Below are 20,094 nucleotides of genomic sequence, written 5' to 3'. Positions count from 1 at the left end.
ATCTGACTCGTTAAAGCAAGTTGACAAATGGGCGACTGAAAATGGTTTGTTACTAAACTGTGATAAGTCCTTTGTGCTACCTATCAGCAAAAATCTTGGGTCACTTGACATACGAGTACATATAAATAATGTGAACCTCCAAGTTGTTGATAAAATCAAGAACCTAGGATTTATAATAAATTCTAAGCTTTCGTGCAAAGACCATATAAATTCGGTTGTCAGCAAGGTGTATCTAACCCTCCGCAATCTGCGGCATTCTAGTCTATATACCCCTACTAGCACAAGGCGTCAACTTGCTTTGCAACTCCTTTTGCCTATAATAACGTCTTCTGAGCTGATATATAGTAAGCTGGATTCCCACTCCGCGCATTAGGTTGAAGTCCTGTTTAATAACATCACGCGTTATGTATTTGATGTGCCCAGGTTCGATCATATTTTCCCCCTGGAGACGCCGTCGCCTTGGTTGTGGCATCTTAAATTATTTGAAGGCAAGGAATTGCATATCTTTATTTAAACTCATGATGCCGGCCGTGCCGAACTATTTGCATACAAAATTAGTTTTTACTAGGTCAGCTCGTCTAAGTGACTTAATTGTACCACAATTTAACTCGGTAACATCAGCAAGACTTTTTTTCGTCAACACTATTCGTCTTTGGAACTCCATTCCGTCAAGTGTAAGGAATAAGTTAAACAAAAGCAACTTTAAACAAACGCTTTATGCATATTTCAGTAGCCTTACTCCAGGAACATAGAAGAATGGCCAGCTATCTCTTTTTGTTGAAACCGTCACTTGTAGTTTAAAATTTTATTTTATTACTATTCATTATTTTAACTCTAACTCTTACTTTTTGATTTTTATAAATCGCAAGCTTTATTTTAATGTGAATTTGTTTATGAATGCTGTTGTGCTATAAAAGATTTAAGAATCTTATTGTACTGATATATATTGAAATAAATACAATACAATACAATACAATATATATACTATATATACCACCGATCTCTATGATTTTTTCAGACAACAATATATGCTATATACGTAAACATTCGTTGAAATTTGAAGCCTCTAGCTCTTAAAATGGGGCAGCAATTACGAAAAGTTTCTTATCTGAACAATCGGTTGTGGGGGATATATACTATATATAGACCGATCTCATCCATTTTTTCAGACAACAATATGTGCAATATACGAAAGCGTATGGTGATGTTTGAAGCTTCAATCTGATAAATTGAGGAAGATATGAGAAAAATCCTCTTTTCTGAAAAATCGGTTGGATGGGGGTATTATACTATAAAGGTCCGATCCCGCCGGTTCCGACAAATGTCTAATCGGACACCTAAGTTTACCCGCTCACCAAATTTTATCAAGATATCTCAAATATTGAGGGACTAGTTTGCATACACAAAGATAGACGGACAGACGGACATGGCTAAATCAACTCAGCTCTTCATCCTGATTATTTCGTGGTGGGTCTATCTATTTTCCTTTAAGGACTTACAATTTTGAGATTCGTGCCAAAGTTAATATACCATTTAATTTCATGAAAGGTATAATTAGAAAAATAATACTACGGCATAAATTCCGTACTTAGCCGGTAATTGGAAATTGTTTACCTCTTATTTCTACAACTATTATTATTCATAAAATTGCCAAGAAACAACACAGTTAGTAGTTATGAGTGATTTCGTTTTGGCAGCAATAGTCAAATATTGTGTCCACCGAGCAAACCTCTAATGATTGAACCATTTGTACTCTTTATAAATAAGGGGATTTATTTTTTAGATTATTCAGTTTTTGTTTTCTTGCTTTTTATAATATTTTGCGTTACATTTATAAGACTATCAGTTGATGTTTTCATAAAACAAAACATCATTTATCATAATTTGCAGTCGTTAATTGCTCAGAGTTGGAAAAAACAATATTAAAAGGCGAATTATTGGCTGACCTTCGTGAGAAACTCTCCATCGAACTGGGGTGAGAGAGAAATACGATTAGTTGTAGCATCTGCATTCTAGATTTGATCATGATTGTAGAAATCCATCAGATATTTATACGTGTAGATGTTGTTTGAAAGTGGGATGCATTTTATTTTAGACAAAATATTTTGCAGTTTTTTTTAATTTTTGTGATTTCAGTGTATTTGATGTTAGAAAGAGAGAAAAATATTTACTGAAAGTAGTTAGATATAGTGATATACAACTGTGTTCGAAATATTAGCAGTGGCAAGTAAGCGGGATTTCAAACGAAGAAAAAAGGCGTTGTAGTTCATTTTCAGTTTTATCAAAGACTCTTTAAATATAAGAAATTGTAGGACGGCTGTAAGAGGAATTCACCATACCTTTTGCTATGCTGTCCGCCTGATTTTTTAAGGCTGTATAACTCTGTAATTTATTTTGCCACGTTCTTCAGAAAAATTTGAGCAGATGTGGCAATTTCGCGCGTTCGTTGAACGAAATGTTGACAATCTATTGATCATCGCTAGGAAATTAGCGACATTCCATCAACTAAGGAGCACTTTGACTGCTCAAACACACCCATATTAATTGTGCATTAAATCTAAAATATAAAACTAAAAAATTACTCCGGTTGTTATGTCCGCAGCATTTATTTGGTTCAAAGTCACAGCCAATAATAGCCAAAGCCATAATAATTTACATGGGGCATCAATTCTTTCTCTGATTCAAACGGGAACTACCAGCGCTACCATCATCAGCTCAGTGTCATCATTGCCAGTAGCGCCAATAACACCAAACTCGTGCCTGACACACAAAAATCGTTTCACTCAATAGCGCAAGTGAAATGTACTACGCACTCACTACTGAGTAGCGTCAAAAATTCGCTTGGAATCATTGCGTCAATGAGCTACCATTGAGCTGGCACCGGCATTGGCGCTGGCGCTATGCAATCTACATAACTAAAATTGCGCGAATGCCCAGGCTTATGACTTTTTTAATCCAGAAGGTGAAAACGAAGTAGGGGAAAAACGTATTGTTACGAATATTAGCAACACTAAGGGGACTGCCATCTCTAAGCCGATGCTAAACAGTGACTTGCATGCACATCCATAAACCAATCATTATGTATCTACACAAACGAATCAATAAATTATGTCTACACATATGTATGTACGTACACGCAGGGAGAAGCAACGCACAAACACATGCATTTATCTTATCTGAAGTGCTCACAAGAGATAGCAATAATTTGTGCAAATATTACTCATGCGCATATGAGAAGCAATAAACATAGTTGTGGCTGGTGATTTTGTAGCTGATAACTAACTAGTAAGTTCTGGAAAGGAAAAGCCTAAACGTATGCAATGAGGAAATCTTAAAAAGGCGACAGTAGAGGCGCGAGAGTTTTAGTTTCATTGAAGCTATCAATCAGTTTTGATTAAGCACTCAATCTGTCGGGCAATAGTAGTTATTTATTGTGAAGTACTTTAATAAAGGCCATTTTACATTATTGAATAGTTGTGTTATTTATTCAACAGTTTAGTGATTCGAACCTTAGTAGAAGATTTGAAATAAGCGGATTTGCAGTAAATTCGTTACAATTGGCGTCAGAAGAGGAATTGTTGGATAAATTCCAGAGGACAGCAAGGACATGGCAAAGTTCAGTGAATTGAAGATCCTGCAACTGAAGGAGTTGGACAGCCGTGGATTGAATACAACCGGCAATAAACTCGAACTTCAAGCACGACTACGAGAGGCAATGGAATTAGAGGGAATTAACGTGGAAGAGTATGTCTTTCCTCTTGATGGTGAGGAGACAACAAACATTGAAGAGAAAAACGAAACATCGCAGACAGTTACCAGCACAGACTTGAACATGATATTGGTTGCAATATCTGCACAAACATCGACAGTAACATCAATGTCGTCGCAAATATCATCTCAACTGGAAGAACAGAAGACATATATGGCATCACAATTGGAACTACAGGAGGCACGTATAACCGAAATGTCATCACAAATATCCACAAATATGTCATCACAGCTGGAAGAACAAAAGACATATATGGCAACCCAACTGAAAGAACAAGAGACACGCATAACAGTACAACTAGAAGCACAAGAGGCGCGTGTATCATCAAAACTCGAAGCGCGCATGGACGAAAAAAAAAATGCAGTTTGAAGAAAAATTCGATGCAGAGGTGGATGCTTTGAGAGGTCGTATACAGGAGTTGCAATTAAATCGCCCAGCTGTTTCAGCAAGCAATCTAAAGGTAAAAACACCATCCTTTGACGGTTCTGTTCCTTTCCAGGTCTTTAAGCTACAGTTTGAGAAGACCGCAGCAGTGAACAACTGGAATGCTGAAGATTAAGTTGCTGCACGTAGCATTGAATGGACCAGCTGCCGAAATCTTACAGACTATTCCAGAGTACGAACGGAACAGTTATGACGCATTGATGGCTGCTGTAGAACGACGGAACGGAAGCGAGCATAAAAAACAGATATTCCAAATTGAATTGCAAAACCGTCACCAAAGAGCGAATGAGACTTTGCCGGAGTTTGCTTCGGATGTTGAAAGATTGGCTCATCTCGCAAATGCGGACCACCCGTGGAGTACACCGAGAGGGTAAAAATCCAGAGTTTTACAAATGGCAAAGCCAGAGTGGGTAGACGCAATATTGAAGGTGCTGAAAGGATCGCGAAAGCGGAGTGGAAGAGTTATCAAATGCTTCAAATGCGAGAAGCCCTGTCACATTGCACGTCATTGCGATATTGGTCCTAATAGTTCCGCAAAGCTGGAGGAGATGAGCAAGAACGTGTCAGATGTAAAGAACGAAAACTTGCCCCAGCTATTGAATGTCCTGTGATATCTGTGTCGCAAATTGGAAGAAAATCGAGCAGTCTTGCCGTCGAAGGAAAGCTGGATGGCAAGGAGCGTGTACTGACTGTAGATACGGGCGCATCTCATTCCTTAATCCGATCTGACTTGGCCAACAGGAGAGTAAAACCGTTACCTGGAGCAAGGTTGCGTACGGTCACTGGCGAGTGTAACCAAGTCCAAGGAGAAGTGGTATGTGAGGTATTAATTGGAAAGGTCATGGTTCTACACAAATTCGTTGTGGCCGAGATCGTTGATGAAGTCATATTGGGAGTGGACTTCTTGGTTGACCATGACATCAAGATCGACATGCAGAGAAGGGTGATGCGTTATGAGAACCAGGATATACCACTTAACTTTAGTATGGAAAAAGGGTTCAGCAGTAAGCGAGTGCTGGTGGAGAAAATTAGACAGAGACCACGAAAGTCAAGGAAAGTAGATCGAACAAAGGTTGATGGAACAAATGGGCCAAACAAATCAAAACCGAAGGTACCTGTGAGAGAAACACTGGCATTGAAAAGCCCTAACGGAAGTACTAAAAAGAAGGAAAGCATTTCGCAGAAAGAATGCAAGGGTGGTTTCAAGCCAGAGCACACTACTGTTGTGAAGCGTCGGAAAGATACTGATTATGCAAAGCAAATCCGTCAAGCGCAAGCTCTACGAAGTAGTTCATTGGCCAAACAACAGAGTGTGAGGGAACGAACCAGGGTAATGAGTAGTACGATGAAACACAGGTACGATGAGAATAATAATTCGGAAGGTTTCATGGCGGGAGATTTGGTACTGTTATACGACCCTCACCGCGGAAAGGTGTTCTATCCAAAGTTCGGTGCAGATGGGAAGGCCCGTACAGAGTTGTGAAGAGGATCAGTGATGTCATCTACCGCATACAAACAACGAAGTAGAAGGGTGGTTCATTTGGAGATGCTAGCAGCGTTTAGATCGAGAGATTTTTCTGATCGGGACGATCAGACTTAGGTGGAGGCCAGTGTTACGAATATTAGCAACACTAAGGGGTACTGCCATCTCTAAGCCGATGCTAAAAAGTGACTTGCATGCACATCCATAAATCAATCATTATGTATCTACACAAACGAATCAACAAATTATGTCTACATATATGTGCGTACACGCAGGGAGAAGCAACGCACAAACACATGCCTTTATCTTATCTGAAGTGCTCACAAGAGAGGGCAATAATTTGTGCAAGTATTACTCATGCGCATATGAGAAGCAATAAACATAGTTGTGGCTGGTGATTTTGTAGCTGATAACTGACTAGTAAGTTCTGGAAAGGAAAAGCTTAGAAGTATGCAACGAGGAAATCAGACAGTATAAAAAGGCGACAGTAGAGGCGCGAGAGTTTTAGTTTCATTGAAGCTATCAATCAGTTTTGATTAAGCACTCAATCTGTCGGGAAAGTGTTATTGTGAAGTACTTTAATAAAGGCCATTTTGCATTATTGAATAGTGGTGTTATTTATTCAATAGTGTAATGATTCGAACCTTAGTAGATTTGAAATAAGCCGAATTGAAGTAAATTCGTTACAGTATGGTGAATTCCTGTCGCAGCCGTCCCACTTTGTGGCGAATGAACGACTCTACAATGCTCCCACTTATTAATCTACTCTCTTTGGTTTTATTCTTTATTTAGTTTAATTTACTCATTTTTCAAGCTTCCAAGGAGTTTGGTTAAATTTATAAATAAAATTAAGGTTTTTTAGATTAATAAAAATTTGTCAAATTAATATCCGGTTTTTCAGTGCGAGTTTAAACTCCAGTTAAAGTTGACTAGAGTTTTTCCTTGCCACTTTGTTCGATAACATACAATTTTGCTGCTCACCTCAGCTTAAGCGTCCAGAGTGATAGGCTTGAACTCTAGTCAATTCTTACTGTAGTTTAAACTCGCACTGAAAAACCGGGCTTAAGAGTTTATGTTGTGATTATAAATAGTAGTATTTATTTATTAGTCTACAAATTTTACAATTAATCAGACTAAATATAATTACGGATTACAGAATAAATTACAGAAGCATACATAGCGAGTAAAATTATATTATAAAATATGTACATATATACAGTTATTCACAAAAGTAAGTACACACGTGGCTAATGCTGAAAAAACTCAAATGCAGTAGCTCACAGCTCAATTGATAATTTTCGTGTAAAATATCGCAAATTCCCTAACAGAAACCACATTCAAAAAAATGTCAAAGGTTATCCAAAGGTAAGGAGAATTAATTAAAATTTCAAAAATGACCATCAAAATTTTCAAATTTTTTTTTCAGAATTTCTAGAAAATTTTTGAGTATGCAGTTTTGTAGCCCAATAAATTTTAGTATAATAATGTGCAAGTTAGAAATAGCTCAAAATTTTTCTTGAATTTTCAGATTTTTTTCGCCGAGGGTGTTGAGCAATTTCCCACATACATCGTATGGACAAAAATGCATTTTGTATATGCGAAATTGCTCAGCACCCTCGCCGAAAAAAATTCTGAAAATACTAAAATGTGTTGGGCTACAACTGCATACTCAAAAATTTTCTAGAAATTCTGAAAACAAATTTGAAAATTTTGATGGTTATTTTTGAAATTTTAATTAATTTTCCTTACCTTTGAATAACCTTTGACATTTTTTTGAATGCGGTTTCTGTTAGGGAATTTGCGATATTTTAGATGAAAATTATCAATTAAGCTGTGAGCCACTGCATTTGAGTTTTTTTCAGCATTAGCCACGTGTGTACTTACTTTTGTGAGTAACCGTATATTATTAAATCAGTTTTCGGAATGGACTGTGATGCCTAACAACGGAATTGATTATTAGTGCTGTCGGAATGGACGTGATTTTGACCAGCTGATGTATATTTAACACACAATGAATAGGGCTGCGATGTGTGGGAGGTTGTAAAGGGCGCGATTTCAAGCCACCCGCCCAAAGTAACTGGAGCTGGTAACAGACTTAGTTTAACATGTTAATTTTGAAACAGTTACAAGTTCAAGGCAGTGAGTAAATATTTTTTTATACTGTAAACTGACTATTACAACGTTGGTTAATTAATTCGGGTTACCCCCTTTATCCCCAAAATCTAAATCCCCGAATCAAAATCACCAAAATCAAAATCCCATAATCAAAATCCCCAACACGAAATCCCCATTTTCTGTGTGAAAAACATTCAAATTAGGTTTAAAATAGCGGCGATTTTAAGCCTAATTTGAATGTTTTTCACACAGAAAAAGGATAGTTATTTTTATTCTATTTCCAAATTAACACTTCAATATTGATGATTTCACAAATATTTAATGGGCACATTAAAGAAAATACAGTGCAACGCAATAACTTATAAATACAATTAATACAGTATTTACATAACAAAAAAATTCAAAATTCATTGCATTGCAGATAAACACCGAAACATTTTTTTGTTTTTACAAATTATAAATACATATGTACATACATATATTTTTATGTATAAATTACGTTACAAAACCCTGCCAGCAGTTTTCTGGTAATTTTATCGTCTATCGCCAAAAAGTAACTAATTCGATACATTTTGCAGTTAATAAGGCGATATAAATTCATGCGGCAAACAAAACTTATACTTTAGCGGAATTTTTTCTCCAAGAAGATATTTAGGCGATGGAGATCTGTAACGTTTTGAATTTTACTTTTTTCAATTGTTTTGAGAACTTTTGCAGTTTGCTTTCGTAGTTTCCTTCTATTCAATAGCTATATTAATGATAATATGCTAATTTTCCGATATTTTCTCATCGTCGGTTCACTACCAGATCTAGGTTTTTCATTTAAATTTTTTAATATTTTTTCACAGTATTTTTAATAATAAATTAATTAATAAATTAATATTAAATAAAATTAAATAAACCAAAATTAAATAAATAGAAAATGAAATTTAAATCCGTGATCTGGCATTGAACCGACGACTTTTGCACGGTAGTTGAAGACCTAAGCCTCTGTGCCACTGATGTACAAAAGAAGTTGTTGTCAAATTCCCAATATAACATTGATATGGTTAGAACAGAAAGAAGGTATGAAAAAAACAATGCAAATAGAACGTGTACCGTTAGGTTATTCCCCATCATTTTACTTTGTGCTTATAGTCATACTTACATATATATAAATGCGTAATTATGTTTATACGCGTCAGAACTTTACCTTATGATTTAATTAAAATTTTTGTGATTTTGTGTTCGAGGTTTTTTGATATTTCCTCAAAAACGGTTTGGGGATTTAGCCCCAAAAAAGTGCGAGGATTTTGTGTTGGGGATATTGGTTATGGGATTTTAAATTTGGGGATTATGTATTTGGGATTTTTTTTTACCTGGGGATTCTGTTTGGGGATTTTTTTTTTTTTTTGGGATTTAGGGGCACTCCCAATTAATTTATCATAATGTTACAATAAATTGCTGAAATTTTTAATACTTTGTCGTATGACCATTGTTGGACAATACAGCTGTGCATTTCCTCGGAACCAAACGCTTGCATTTTTCGCGAGGAATTACTTTCCCCGTCTTCTTCACAACACTCCAGAGCTGTTTCTTATTTGGAGAATTCTCCTTCCTTGACCTCTGCTCAAAGATTCTCAGTGGGGTTAAGGTAACCAACCAGTCCAGGACGTCAACTGCATTTGAAACGAACCAATTTTTTGCCAACTTTCTGGTATGCTTAGGGTCGTTGTCTTGTTGATAAACCCATTTCAGCGGCAATTCTATTCTGCGTGTGGTGGCATATTCGAATCCATTATTTCTACGTACAATTTGGCATCCATATTCTACTTTAACCCAAAATAGCGGCCCTGTGCCATAGTAAGAGAAGCATACCCGCAAATTGATTTTGCCACCTCCATGATTTTAGTTTCATCGGACCATAGAATGTAGCGATATTTTTCGACTGACCAGTACAGGTGCCTTTCGGCAAATTTCATTCTGCTTGCACATGCCGGGTTTGAAGTGGAGGCACCCATCTTGAGAGTCTGCCAAAAAGTTTAGCTGCGATCAACTTCTCTTCTGATTGTGGACGAGTTAACATTACGATTTAAGTCATCCTTAATTTTTTTTTTAGGTATAAAAAGGCATATCACGGGCTAAAGCCACAACTTTTCTCAACTTTTCCCGCGAAAGAGCTTCCGTTTGCTCTCCATTTTCGAAATTTGGTGTCCATCGATAAACTGTACTCTGCTATGGTGTACAGTAAATCTACTAGTTTTGAACTGTTGCAAATGTAAAAGAATGACATTTCATAGAGTCCACCCAGTTTTAAAGTCCTATATGCTAGATGGTGCTCCCTTGGAACGTATATCTGTAGTATGTGACCTAGGTGTTCTTTTTGATGCGAAACTGAGCTTTAACATGCCTATTTCATCAATCATAAACACAGCATCGGGTGTACTTGGACTTATTAAAAGATGGGCTAAAGAATTTGACGATCCTTATCTAACCAAGACCACATCATTGGTACGCCCAATACTAGAGTATTGCTCCTGTATTTGGTCTCCGGGATATAAAAATCATATAGATCGAATTGAATCGGTACAGAAGCCATTTCTAATCTTCGTATTACATGGTCTTAATTGGGAATCAAATTCTCATCTCCCGCCTTATAGAAATATACTTCTTCTCATTAGTTTGCCAACTTGAGAATAGAACCATTGACCTTGTGAGCAGACTAAATTTTTTTGTTCCTGCGAGAACTTCGAGACACTATGCTCTCTTTCATTTACCCATTTACCCCATTCTCCGGCGAAATTTTGCCAAATTTGGCCCTCTTCGCAATTGGTGCTCGCGCTATAATGAAATGAAATACTCTCACGTCTGGCATGATATTTTTCAAAGATTTTTAATAAGATGTCAATTTTTATTTCAATATTAATTTTGATTAAGATTTTTAGATTTCGATATTTAGATTTATTAAAATTAAAATTTAACTTAATTAATTTTATTGTTTATAATTTTGTTTTTTATTTTAAATTTTGTTTTTGCACTTATGTTTTTTCTTATTCTTTGTACTGTATCTTGTATGCAGTAGTCGACCTCTTTGTGTCTGTGTTGACTTTAATATAGTAAATAAATAAATAAATAACTTTTTGATGAGTTCTCACTTTTCTTTAGAACAGTGTTTAGCACAGCCAGTTCTTAAAAATTATAGTCCCCTGAAATTAATTAAAAATTTCACGCTTCATTCCAATCACTTCAAAAAGAAGGACTACTTCGATTGCACTGCTGGTTTTAATCGAAGTAAAAAGCAACTGCGTAGCACAAAAGGTATCGGGACTTCATGAATGACAACTGTTATCATTAACTTATTGTAATAGTGTAAAACAAATATGACTAAAATTTGCATAGGCAACTGCTATTATGTCGAACACAGTTGTATATAAGTTATTATCCCAAGGGAACAAGTAAAAACAAAGAGGATAAATTAAAACAAGAGTAGGGCTGTGAACGGTATCCGGATTTTTCAACTATCCGGATAAACCGGAAATTCGAATAACCGGATAGCTAAGCAAAAAATCCGGCTATCCGGATATCCGGATTCACATATGGGAAATCCGGATATCCGCTGTTCGGCTATCCGGATACGTAAACGGAAAATCCGGATATCCGTATGTCCGGATTATGAATATCTGCATATCAGAACTGAACGAAGCAAACATCTAAAATTTATTCACAAGATATGTTTGTAGATTATTAAATTAACGTCAAAAATTAAAAAGCTTCAATTTTACAAACAAGTGAAAATAAGAACAGCGCCATTTGTTTATATTGTGAAAAAACGCTGTTTATTGATTTAAATGCCCACGAATTTATTGTTATTAATGTTAAATAAACATATATGGTACAACAATTTGTTGCTTTAACTGGATATCCAAAAATACGGTTATTAGTCGGATCTTCATAAATCCGGATATCCGGATAGTTTCACAAACGAATATTAACCGGATATCCATGCCGTCCGGATTTTATCCGTGTCAACGAATATCCGGATATTCGAATATGCGGATAGTCCCAACCCTAAACAAGAGACGTCAGCCTGCTACTCGTAGCCAATTGCTCGATGTTTTCTATGAGGTAGTCGCTGTTTTTTTTTTTTGGCGAGATGTGCATAAAATGGTTTCTACACATTTTCGTGGGGTATTTGTGTTTATTTTAACGATTGTATTAAAATAATTAATTAATTCTCTTTCCAAAAATCACAATTTCACAAGGTGCCTACAACGCATGGATAAATGGGAGGCAATCCAAAAAACTCTCTCACAGAACACATTCGGCATACATTTTTTGATTTCCAGCGAGTTACGCGCCACTCGTAGCAAACCTCTTTGGTAAAAATAAAAACATATACATATATATGGTAAAACCAAATGATGAAACTAAGTTTTAAACTTCACTGTCGAGCACCTCATAATTTAGAAAATAATTTCAACCTTTTGAAAAACGTTGTAGTTCCATATTTTTTTTTTATCCTAGGAAACAGATAACTGGTTAATTATTACACCTTTTCCAATTCAAGTTCAGAATTTCCATTTTAAATTCAGAAATTTACAATTCAAGTTCAGAAATGTACAATTAAAGTTCGGAATTTCCAACTCAAGTTCAGAAAATTACAATTCAAGTTCGGAAATTTCATTTCAAGTTCAGAAAATTACAATTCAAGTTCAGAAAATTAAAATTCAAGTTCAGAAAATTACAATTCAAGTTCAGAAAGATTGTCAAGAATTTTTTCGTTCAGGCGACGGAAATAAAAGTATGTATGTAAGATGGTAAATGTTAGCGCTAATAATTTGATACAAGGATATGAAGGCCTACTATCGGTCAAGGAAGCATTGGACTTCTTAACTCACTTGGACGTTGCCTCTCTTCTCTCTCCTTCTCTCATAAGAGGTCAGTTACAAGGACATCCAGCTATATTCTAAAGGTCACAAGCATTGATTTGCATTGAGTATGACAGCAGTGATGACGAAATCAACGGAGCGTTCACAATCCCGCAAGACACGTATAAGCACTGTGTGCATAGAACAATCTTCCTCCACCTGCCTCTGGCAACTCTGTGGAGGTCTCCCCTTCCATTCCTTCCAAAGTGCGGTGTCGACTGAAGTACTTTCATGGCCGGAGCGTCCTCATGCACTTGTTGCAAAGAGTTATCCTCCGTTTCATTCCTTAGCTCGGGATGTACCCGCGTTGTAGAAAACTTTGGGTACAGTATATCCAAGCCACCGTTGTCAACAAATGATCAACAATTCCGCAAATAACATATAACGTAGTATTGAAAAATAAGACCCTACTTATAATTTTCTGTATTTGAATTGTAATTTTCTGAACTTGAAATGCAATTTTCTGAACTTGAATCGTAATTTTCTGAACTTGAAATGAAAATTCTGAACTTGAATTATAATTTTCTGAATTTAAATTAGAATTTCTGAACTTGAATTGAAATTTTCTGAACTTAAATTGAAATTTCTGAACTTGAATTGCAAATTTATGAACTTGAATTGTAATTTTAAGTATTTAAATTGGAAATTCTGAACTTGAATTGTAATTTTCTGAATTTGTATTGCAATTTTCTGAACTTGAGTTGTAAATTTCTGAACTCAAACTGGAAAAGGTGTAATTACCCAATGGAATTTATTTCATGCAAAATGAGAGCTAGAAATTTAGAATAATTTCAAATTGGTCTGATCATAATGATGATGTTTTAAATATGTTCTTACTTACTCCCAAAAGTGCATTGACATCTAATGAATAACTATCACTGCGTAACAAATCTTTGAGTGACTCCAGTTCATCTTGTACATTATCCAAATGATTACTGACTTCGTCGCTGTTGAAGTAAAACAAAAAATATAAATTATTTTCATGCATTCTTTTTTGTAACTAAGATGATTCATCTCAGTTACTAACGCAGTACTCAACCGCATAATGTTTCCATTGCCAGGAATTACACTTTTGTATTTAGTTAAAGACATGTTGTTTTCGTTTTGAGTATTTTTCTCCTGTGTTGAGGAAACTATAACATTGCAGTTATTACCCGGCTTGTTACCATTGGAAAACTTATTGGCAGATGCTGCTGCAGCAGCGGTAGAAGTGGTTGGTGTGTCATTACCATTGTTATTATTTCGAGCTACAAAAGAAGAGAATTTGCCATTGTTTGCAGTTGAAATTCCATATTGAATTTGCTGTTGGTGCTGTTCCTTAAAATTACCTGCTTCTGCAGATATTGCCGAGTCCTTTAATTGCACAATTTATAATATTGATGATATTTATTTTTAAAATGTAACAAAACTGTGGTACGAATAAACTTACATCAAATATATCTGTAGGCATATCGGGGGTTACAAATTCATTTGAATCAAAGAAGTTTGTCGATTGTGATCCAATTGCAAGTAATGTATCGCCACTAGCTGCACTAACAGGAGATACTGAAGGATTAATCGTATTTATGGCGGTTAATAAACCAGAGCCATTTGAATTTGATGAAAGAGATGCATCTTTGAGATTTGGTGAATTACTTTCAGTCTCGGATTGTATTATATGATCCTGTGGTAAAATGTTTAAAAACGACATTGGATCAATCATAGGTTTTTTTTCGGATTTAATCATGGGTGGAGTTTGCCGATTTTCACCAACTAATGTTGAAGAATTAACTTCACTTGCTTCCTCGTCATCATTTTGCTTGCGTCGCCTCTTATTCCTTTGTTTAAGTTTTTGTGAACGTGCCATTTGCTCACGTACCATAGGTGTTGTTAATACGTTTTCATCGGTGTAAATTGGTGAAGTGACCTGAACAATTTCATTTTGATGCGCTTCCATTACATCGGGCACCTCAGTAACGTGATAAAAGATGTGTGATCCGTCCGGATTTACTGACTTGATAACTGATGAATCAGAACTTGAAATAAGTTTCTGTGCACCCATAAAGTTAGCGGCATCACTTCCAGTTAAATTTATACCACCATCATTACCGAAAGACGATGCCATCACTGCGTTCACTGTATCTTCTGCACTCTGATTCGAATAGTCATAATGTTGAGATACTTGACTGATGCTTGAATGAGGACGTTCAATATTTAAGGGAGAGTCAATACTTTCTGCATCATGACAAGGGGTCAATTTTCCGTATGGACTTGCTGCCTCACTACAATGTGCAAAAAGACAAAATTAGATAAATGAACCTTCAAACATACATATGTAAAAAAAAGGAGTGACTTCATTACATAAAATCGATATCAGAATCGTTGACCTCGTCTAACAACTCTTCACCGAGTTCATGAATAACTGGACCACTTTCAGATTGCGATTCACTCTTTTTATGAAGCTTTGCATTCTCCGGTGTGTCATGTATCATCAGCTGCATATGTCGCTTTACACTGGTCATGTTACGTGATGGTTGTACAATTGTAATTAAAAATTGTATGAGCTAAAAGCCGAGTCAAAATTAGTAACAATAAAATTAAAGCGGAATTAGTTAATTTTAACGCACCTTATTTACAATTTGCTGTTGTTTTGCATGTTTTTGACGTAATGTAGCTATTTCTCGCCACAAGGCTTCATTTTCCTGTTTCATAACCGAAAAACGCGAATCAAGCGAATCCTGTCGCCCACGCATTGCCTTAACATCTTGTAGTACTTTTGTGACAGCTTCCGGTTTCAAACCAGATTTATCATCTAAACTTTTTGTATTGGCAATTTTTCTCTTAATATGCTCCAACAAAAAGGGACAGTTCCGTTTAAAACAAGGATGTGAAAATTCCATTTCATCTTTATCGAATTTCAAACCACCATTGTCAATGGAAGTTATCTTATGGAAACCATCTAATGTTCAATTACAAAAAAAGTGGACTATGTGAGGGCATTTGCATGTATGTTTCTATATTTATAGCACTTACACATATTCAACTGTCGTATAAAACTTGCCATATTGTTGTGTTTATAGTTAAGAGGCAACAGCTCTCGAGCGAATTGTGCCTGGTTTTGTATTATGAAACTGCGACCATCCTAAAATAAAATAAAAAGAATTTATTTACTCCAGCAACTGATATAAATAAAAGCGGATGCGGCAAACTTTGTTCTGCCAAAAAACTTTCGTTTCACGGAATGAAAAATGTTGGCCTCTCTTTCTTCCCCTTGCTACATTCTCATTCACTATATCCCTCTTCTCATTTTATTCCTATCTCATTCCCAGTCCATAATCTTATACCTCCCTGACCTTTTGCGTTTAATTTCCAATAACTCTTTCACATCTACTTCTTACTTAGTCCCGATTGCAGTAGTATTAAGTTATAAGGTATGTGAAATAATGTTGTTGTTGTTGTTGTTGTAGCAGTGCTTCGCCCCATCCAATAGGTTGGACCGATCACAAATTGTCATCAATATCCTCTAAAGGGAGTCCAAGGAAACTTGCTGTTTCAACAGGGGTGAACCATAATGAGAGGGGTGTTAGAGGCGTTGGTTCCACATTACAATTGAAGAGATGGTTGGTGTCATGTGGGGACACATCGCAATCGGGGCATACATTTTGTATGTCGGGGCTGATTCTGGATGGTAAGAGTTTAACCTGTTACTGTATCCAGATCGAAGTTGAGCTAGAGTGACTCGCGTTTCCCTGGGGAGTATGCGTTCCTCTTCCGCAAGTTTTGGGTACTGTTCTTTGAGTACTGGATTCACCGAGCAATTCCTGACATAAAGGTCCGACGCCTACTTGTGGAGTTCACTGAGGACCTGCTTGTGTTTTTTTGCTTCATACGGCTGAGTTCTCAGGTGCCGTATTTCCTCATAATGCTTACGGAGATGACTCCTTAAGCCCCTGGGCGGAACAGTGAGTAGTCTTTAAGTGTGGCGACCATATAGGGGACGCGTAGCTTGTAATCGGCTGGCCAATTGCTTTGTAAGTGGTAATGAGCCTTTCTTTGTCTTTTCCCCAATTACTGCCAGCAAGTGATTTGAGGATTTTGTTACGGCTCTGGATTTTCGGTACAATTGCGGCTGCATGCTCACCAAAATGTAGATCCTGATCAAACGTCATACCCAAGATTTTGGGGTGTAGGACAGTCGGCAGCGTAGTGTCATCGACCTGGATGTTCAAAATGGTCGACATTTGGGACGTCCATGTTGTAAATAAGGTCGCGGAGGATTTAGTCGGTGATAATGCCAGGTTTCGCCAGGCCAAAAACTGGAGAGATCAGGGAGGTAGCCGTTTATTCTGTTGCAAAGCTCATCGATCTGTGGACTTTCATTTCAGTGTAACCCCAACTAATTTGTGAAATAATATGTGATTGCCACTTTGACGCTCAATTTTCAATGTTATTGTATTTGCAAGAAAAAAATACCAGGCATAGAGTATGTGCCTATGTACAAATATCTTAGGAACCATCCCCATATATTTATAGTTCTTTCTTATGCATTTATGAATATAGTGTTGAGAGTTAAAGCAGATTAGCCCACATCAAGCGAACGAATTATGATGTTCCAGACCGAAAGGTATATACAACGACACACAATTGTTACTTACATGGGCGCTGTGCTTTTCTACGAAATTGGCAAAGTAGAAAGTTGGTTTAGAGATACCTAATTATTTAATTGATGAAATTGCACCTGCTGTGCTGCTTTTTTGCAGAAACTGCCTAGCCTGGAGTGTGAACGCAGTGAAATATATGATTGCTGCTTAATAAATTGACACGACACACCTCCATTTGTAGGAATACCTTTTTTATACTCAGCGTGCTTTGCACACAGAGTATATTAACTTTGATTGGATAACGGTTGGTTGTACAGGTACAAAGGAATCGAGATAGATATAGACTTCCATATATCAAAATCATCAGTATCGAAAAAACATTTTTTCTGAGCCATGTCCGTCTGTACGTCCGTCCGAGAACACGATAACTTGAGTAAATTTTGAGGTATCTTGATGAAATTAGGTATGCAGGTTCCTGGGCACTCATCTCAAATTGCTATTTAAAATGAACGAAATCGGACTATAACCACGCTCACTTTTTCGATATCGAAAATTTCGAAAAACCCAAAAAGTGCGATAATTCATTGCCAAAGACGGATAAAGCTATGAAACTTGGTAGGTGGGTTGACCTTATGACGTAGAATAGAAAATTAGTAAAATTTTGTACAATGGGCGTGGCACCGCCCACTTTTGAAAGAAGGTAATTTGAAAGATTTGCAAGCCCTAATTTGGCAGTCGTTGAAGATATCATGATGAAATTTGGCAAGAGCGTTACTCCTATTCCTATATGTGTGCTAAATAAAAATTAGCAAAATCGGATGACGAACACGCCCACTTTTTAAAAAAAAATTTTTTTTAAGTCAAATTATAACAAAAAATTTAATTTAATAATTTGGGAAAAATTTAAACAACGTGACATCAGGACGGACAATTTATCCCAAATTATTAAATAAATTATAAAATTAAAAATTGCCTCAAATAAATGTTTTCATACATTTAAAAAAGCAATACGGGCAATCCCCGATTAAAAAATTGAATATTTTTACAGTATACATATAAGTAAATTATGTTAACATTCAACTCCAGTAATGATATGGTGCAATAAAATCTATACTATAATAAATCTCTAGAAAATCGTGTCTGTACATCCAAGATTTCTAAAAAAAAAATGAGTGTACTTGACGTTTGGAGTGTCGTAGAATCCATCGGCACCAATTTTTTCTGTTTGTCTGTTTGTCTGTATGATATCGATAATCTCGGAAACTAACGAATGGATTTTTATGAGACTTTCACAGATGGATAGCCTGTAATCTAGAAGGGAATCTAGAGCTTATTTCATTAAAATCGCGTGAGAAACAAAAAAGATATAGTTATTTAAGCTATAATTAAGCTACTTTTAAGGATTTTTTTTTTTGAAACACGAAGGAAAATGCACAGAGTTTCCAAACAAATATCAAAGAATGCCTTTGCAAAATTTTTTTCAATTTCATATAAATTAAAAATCAAATTCATGAATAGATACAGTGGTGTACAAAAAAAAATTATTTCACGCTGCCATATTACGATAATCGGTTAAAATGAGGTTACCTAAAACCTCTAAATATGCGTACAATATGGGCATCAAACAATAGGTCACAGGTTTCATTTGAATTTGGTGATATTTCGATAAATTAATCGATAACTGAGTTGTCGGTCAAAATGTATTTGCTCCAAAATCTATAAATTTACCTACAATATGAAATACTTTTAGCTAAGATTTTAAACCTTTTACGCGCCTTAACCAGGGACTTAAACCTTTTGGTGCAATTCGATTTATCTATTCGCTGACAGGTGGCGCAAAGTTCTGTTGACAAGCGTTATTACCAGTTTTCATGAAAAAAATTTCATCAAAGTAGCTGTGATTTTCTTCTTTGATTTTTTGAGGTTTTATAAATTTTAGCTGGACATAAATTTTAGTTGTTTGAAGAAGTTCAGTTGTGCAGTTGTATTTTGTGTTGTGCACTTATATTGTTGTAAGTGAATTTTAAACTGGTGAATACAATGTGTTTTTCCTTTAATTTTTATTGTTAATCAATTAATGTATTCGTTTAAATAAATAAATCTGTGGCAACAAATCATAACAACTTAAATCGAGTTAAGAAATTAGACCAATCAGAATTTCTTCTGCCGGTTTTTAGTAACAAAAAAGCTTAGCTTTGTAGAACTTTTATCGGTTTTATATTATTTGGTTTCTAGACCATTAAATCTATTACGTTTGGCTAAGTTATGAAGCAGTTTACTTTTAAAAAATCGCTGGAGGAAATTTCAACTGGTATAATTTCTTAACTCGACTTAAGTTGTTATGATTTGTTGCCACAGAAATAAATGCGAGGTTTACACTATTATACGAGCTTTTCGAGGCATACACGACTTTAAACGAATACCCTGAATATTTTTAATTACATATTGGTAAACTCAACCTATTGCTATTTGGGAGGTGCATTCGGATGATGTAGTTCAATTTTGGTAGCCTCACCTGAAGAAACGTATTTTTGAACCCCAAGCAATTTTACCAGTAACTAATGGCTCAATTACATAAAACTTTGGAGTTGTCATTTTGATACAAAGTTCGTGGAACGTAAAGCAACTTTGTATAAAAGTGGATCCTTCGAAGTTTTACGTGTTGTGGCCGAAATACATATAACTTTGTGCAACTTTGACAGATGAGCGCTTCGTTTTTTGCTCATGGCTCAAAATTTTTCTCAACCTTACGTTCCACAAACTTTTTTTGTAAGGACCGTGTGATAGCAATGGGAG

The 20,094-nt window shown here is 35.9% G+C and overlaps 1 protein-coding gene across 18 annotated transcripts in view; it reads right to left on the bottom strand.

Annotated features, from left to right (window-relative positions):
- Hsf (Heat shock factor) overlaps positions 1-20,094 on the bottom strand; it is a 55,140-nt gene that overhangs the window by 20,449 nt on the left and 14,597 nt on the right. For 12 of the 18 annotated variants that reach the window (XM_067771093.1, XM_067771082.1, XM_067771092.1 and 9 more), the window contains 7 exons: positions 15,731-15,839; positions 15,325-15,656; positions 15,059-15,261; positions 14,148-14,979; positions 13,758-14,071; positions 13,560-13,665; positions 1,947-2,012 (listed from right to left, as the gene is read on the bottom strand). In XM_067771093.1, the coding sequence (XP_067627194.1) occupies positions 1,947-2,012; positions 13,560-13,665; positions 13,758-14,071; positions 14,148-14,979; positions 15,059-15,261; positions 15,325-15,656; positions 15,731-15,839 (1,962 nt within the window). Of the gene's footprint in view, positions 1-1,946; positions 2,013-2,151; positions 2,171-10,667; positions 12,311-13,559; positions 13,666-13,757; positions 14,072-14,147; positions 14,980-15,058; positions 15,262-15,324; positions 15,657-15,730; positions 15,840-20,094 lie in introns of those variants that run through there. The other 6 variants (XR_010950513.1, XR_010950512.1, XM_067771090.1 and 3 more) reach the window with 4 other exon arrangements.

Source organism: Eurosta solidaginis, chromosome 3, assembly GCF_040869045.1.
Source record: "Eurosta solidaginis isolate ZX-2024a chromosome 3, ASM4086904v1, whole genome shotgun sequence".
In the NCBI taxonomy this organism is placed as follows: Eukaryota; Metazoa; Arthropoda; class Insecta; order Diptera; family Tephritidae; genus Eurosta; species Eurosta solidaginis.
The sequence above is the reverse complement of the archived record's forward strand: the minus strand, read 5'-3'. Positions and strand labels throughout refer to the sequence as shown.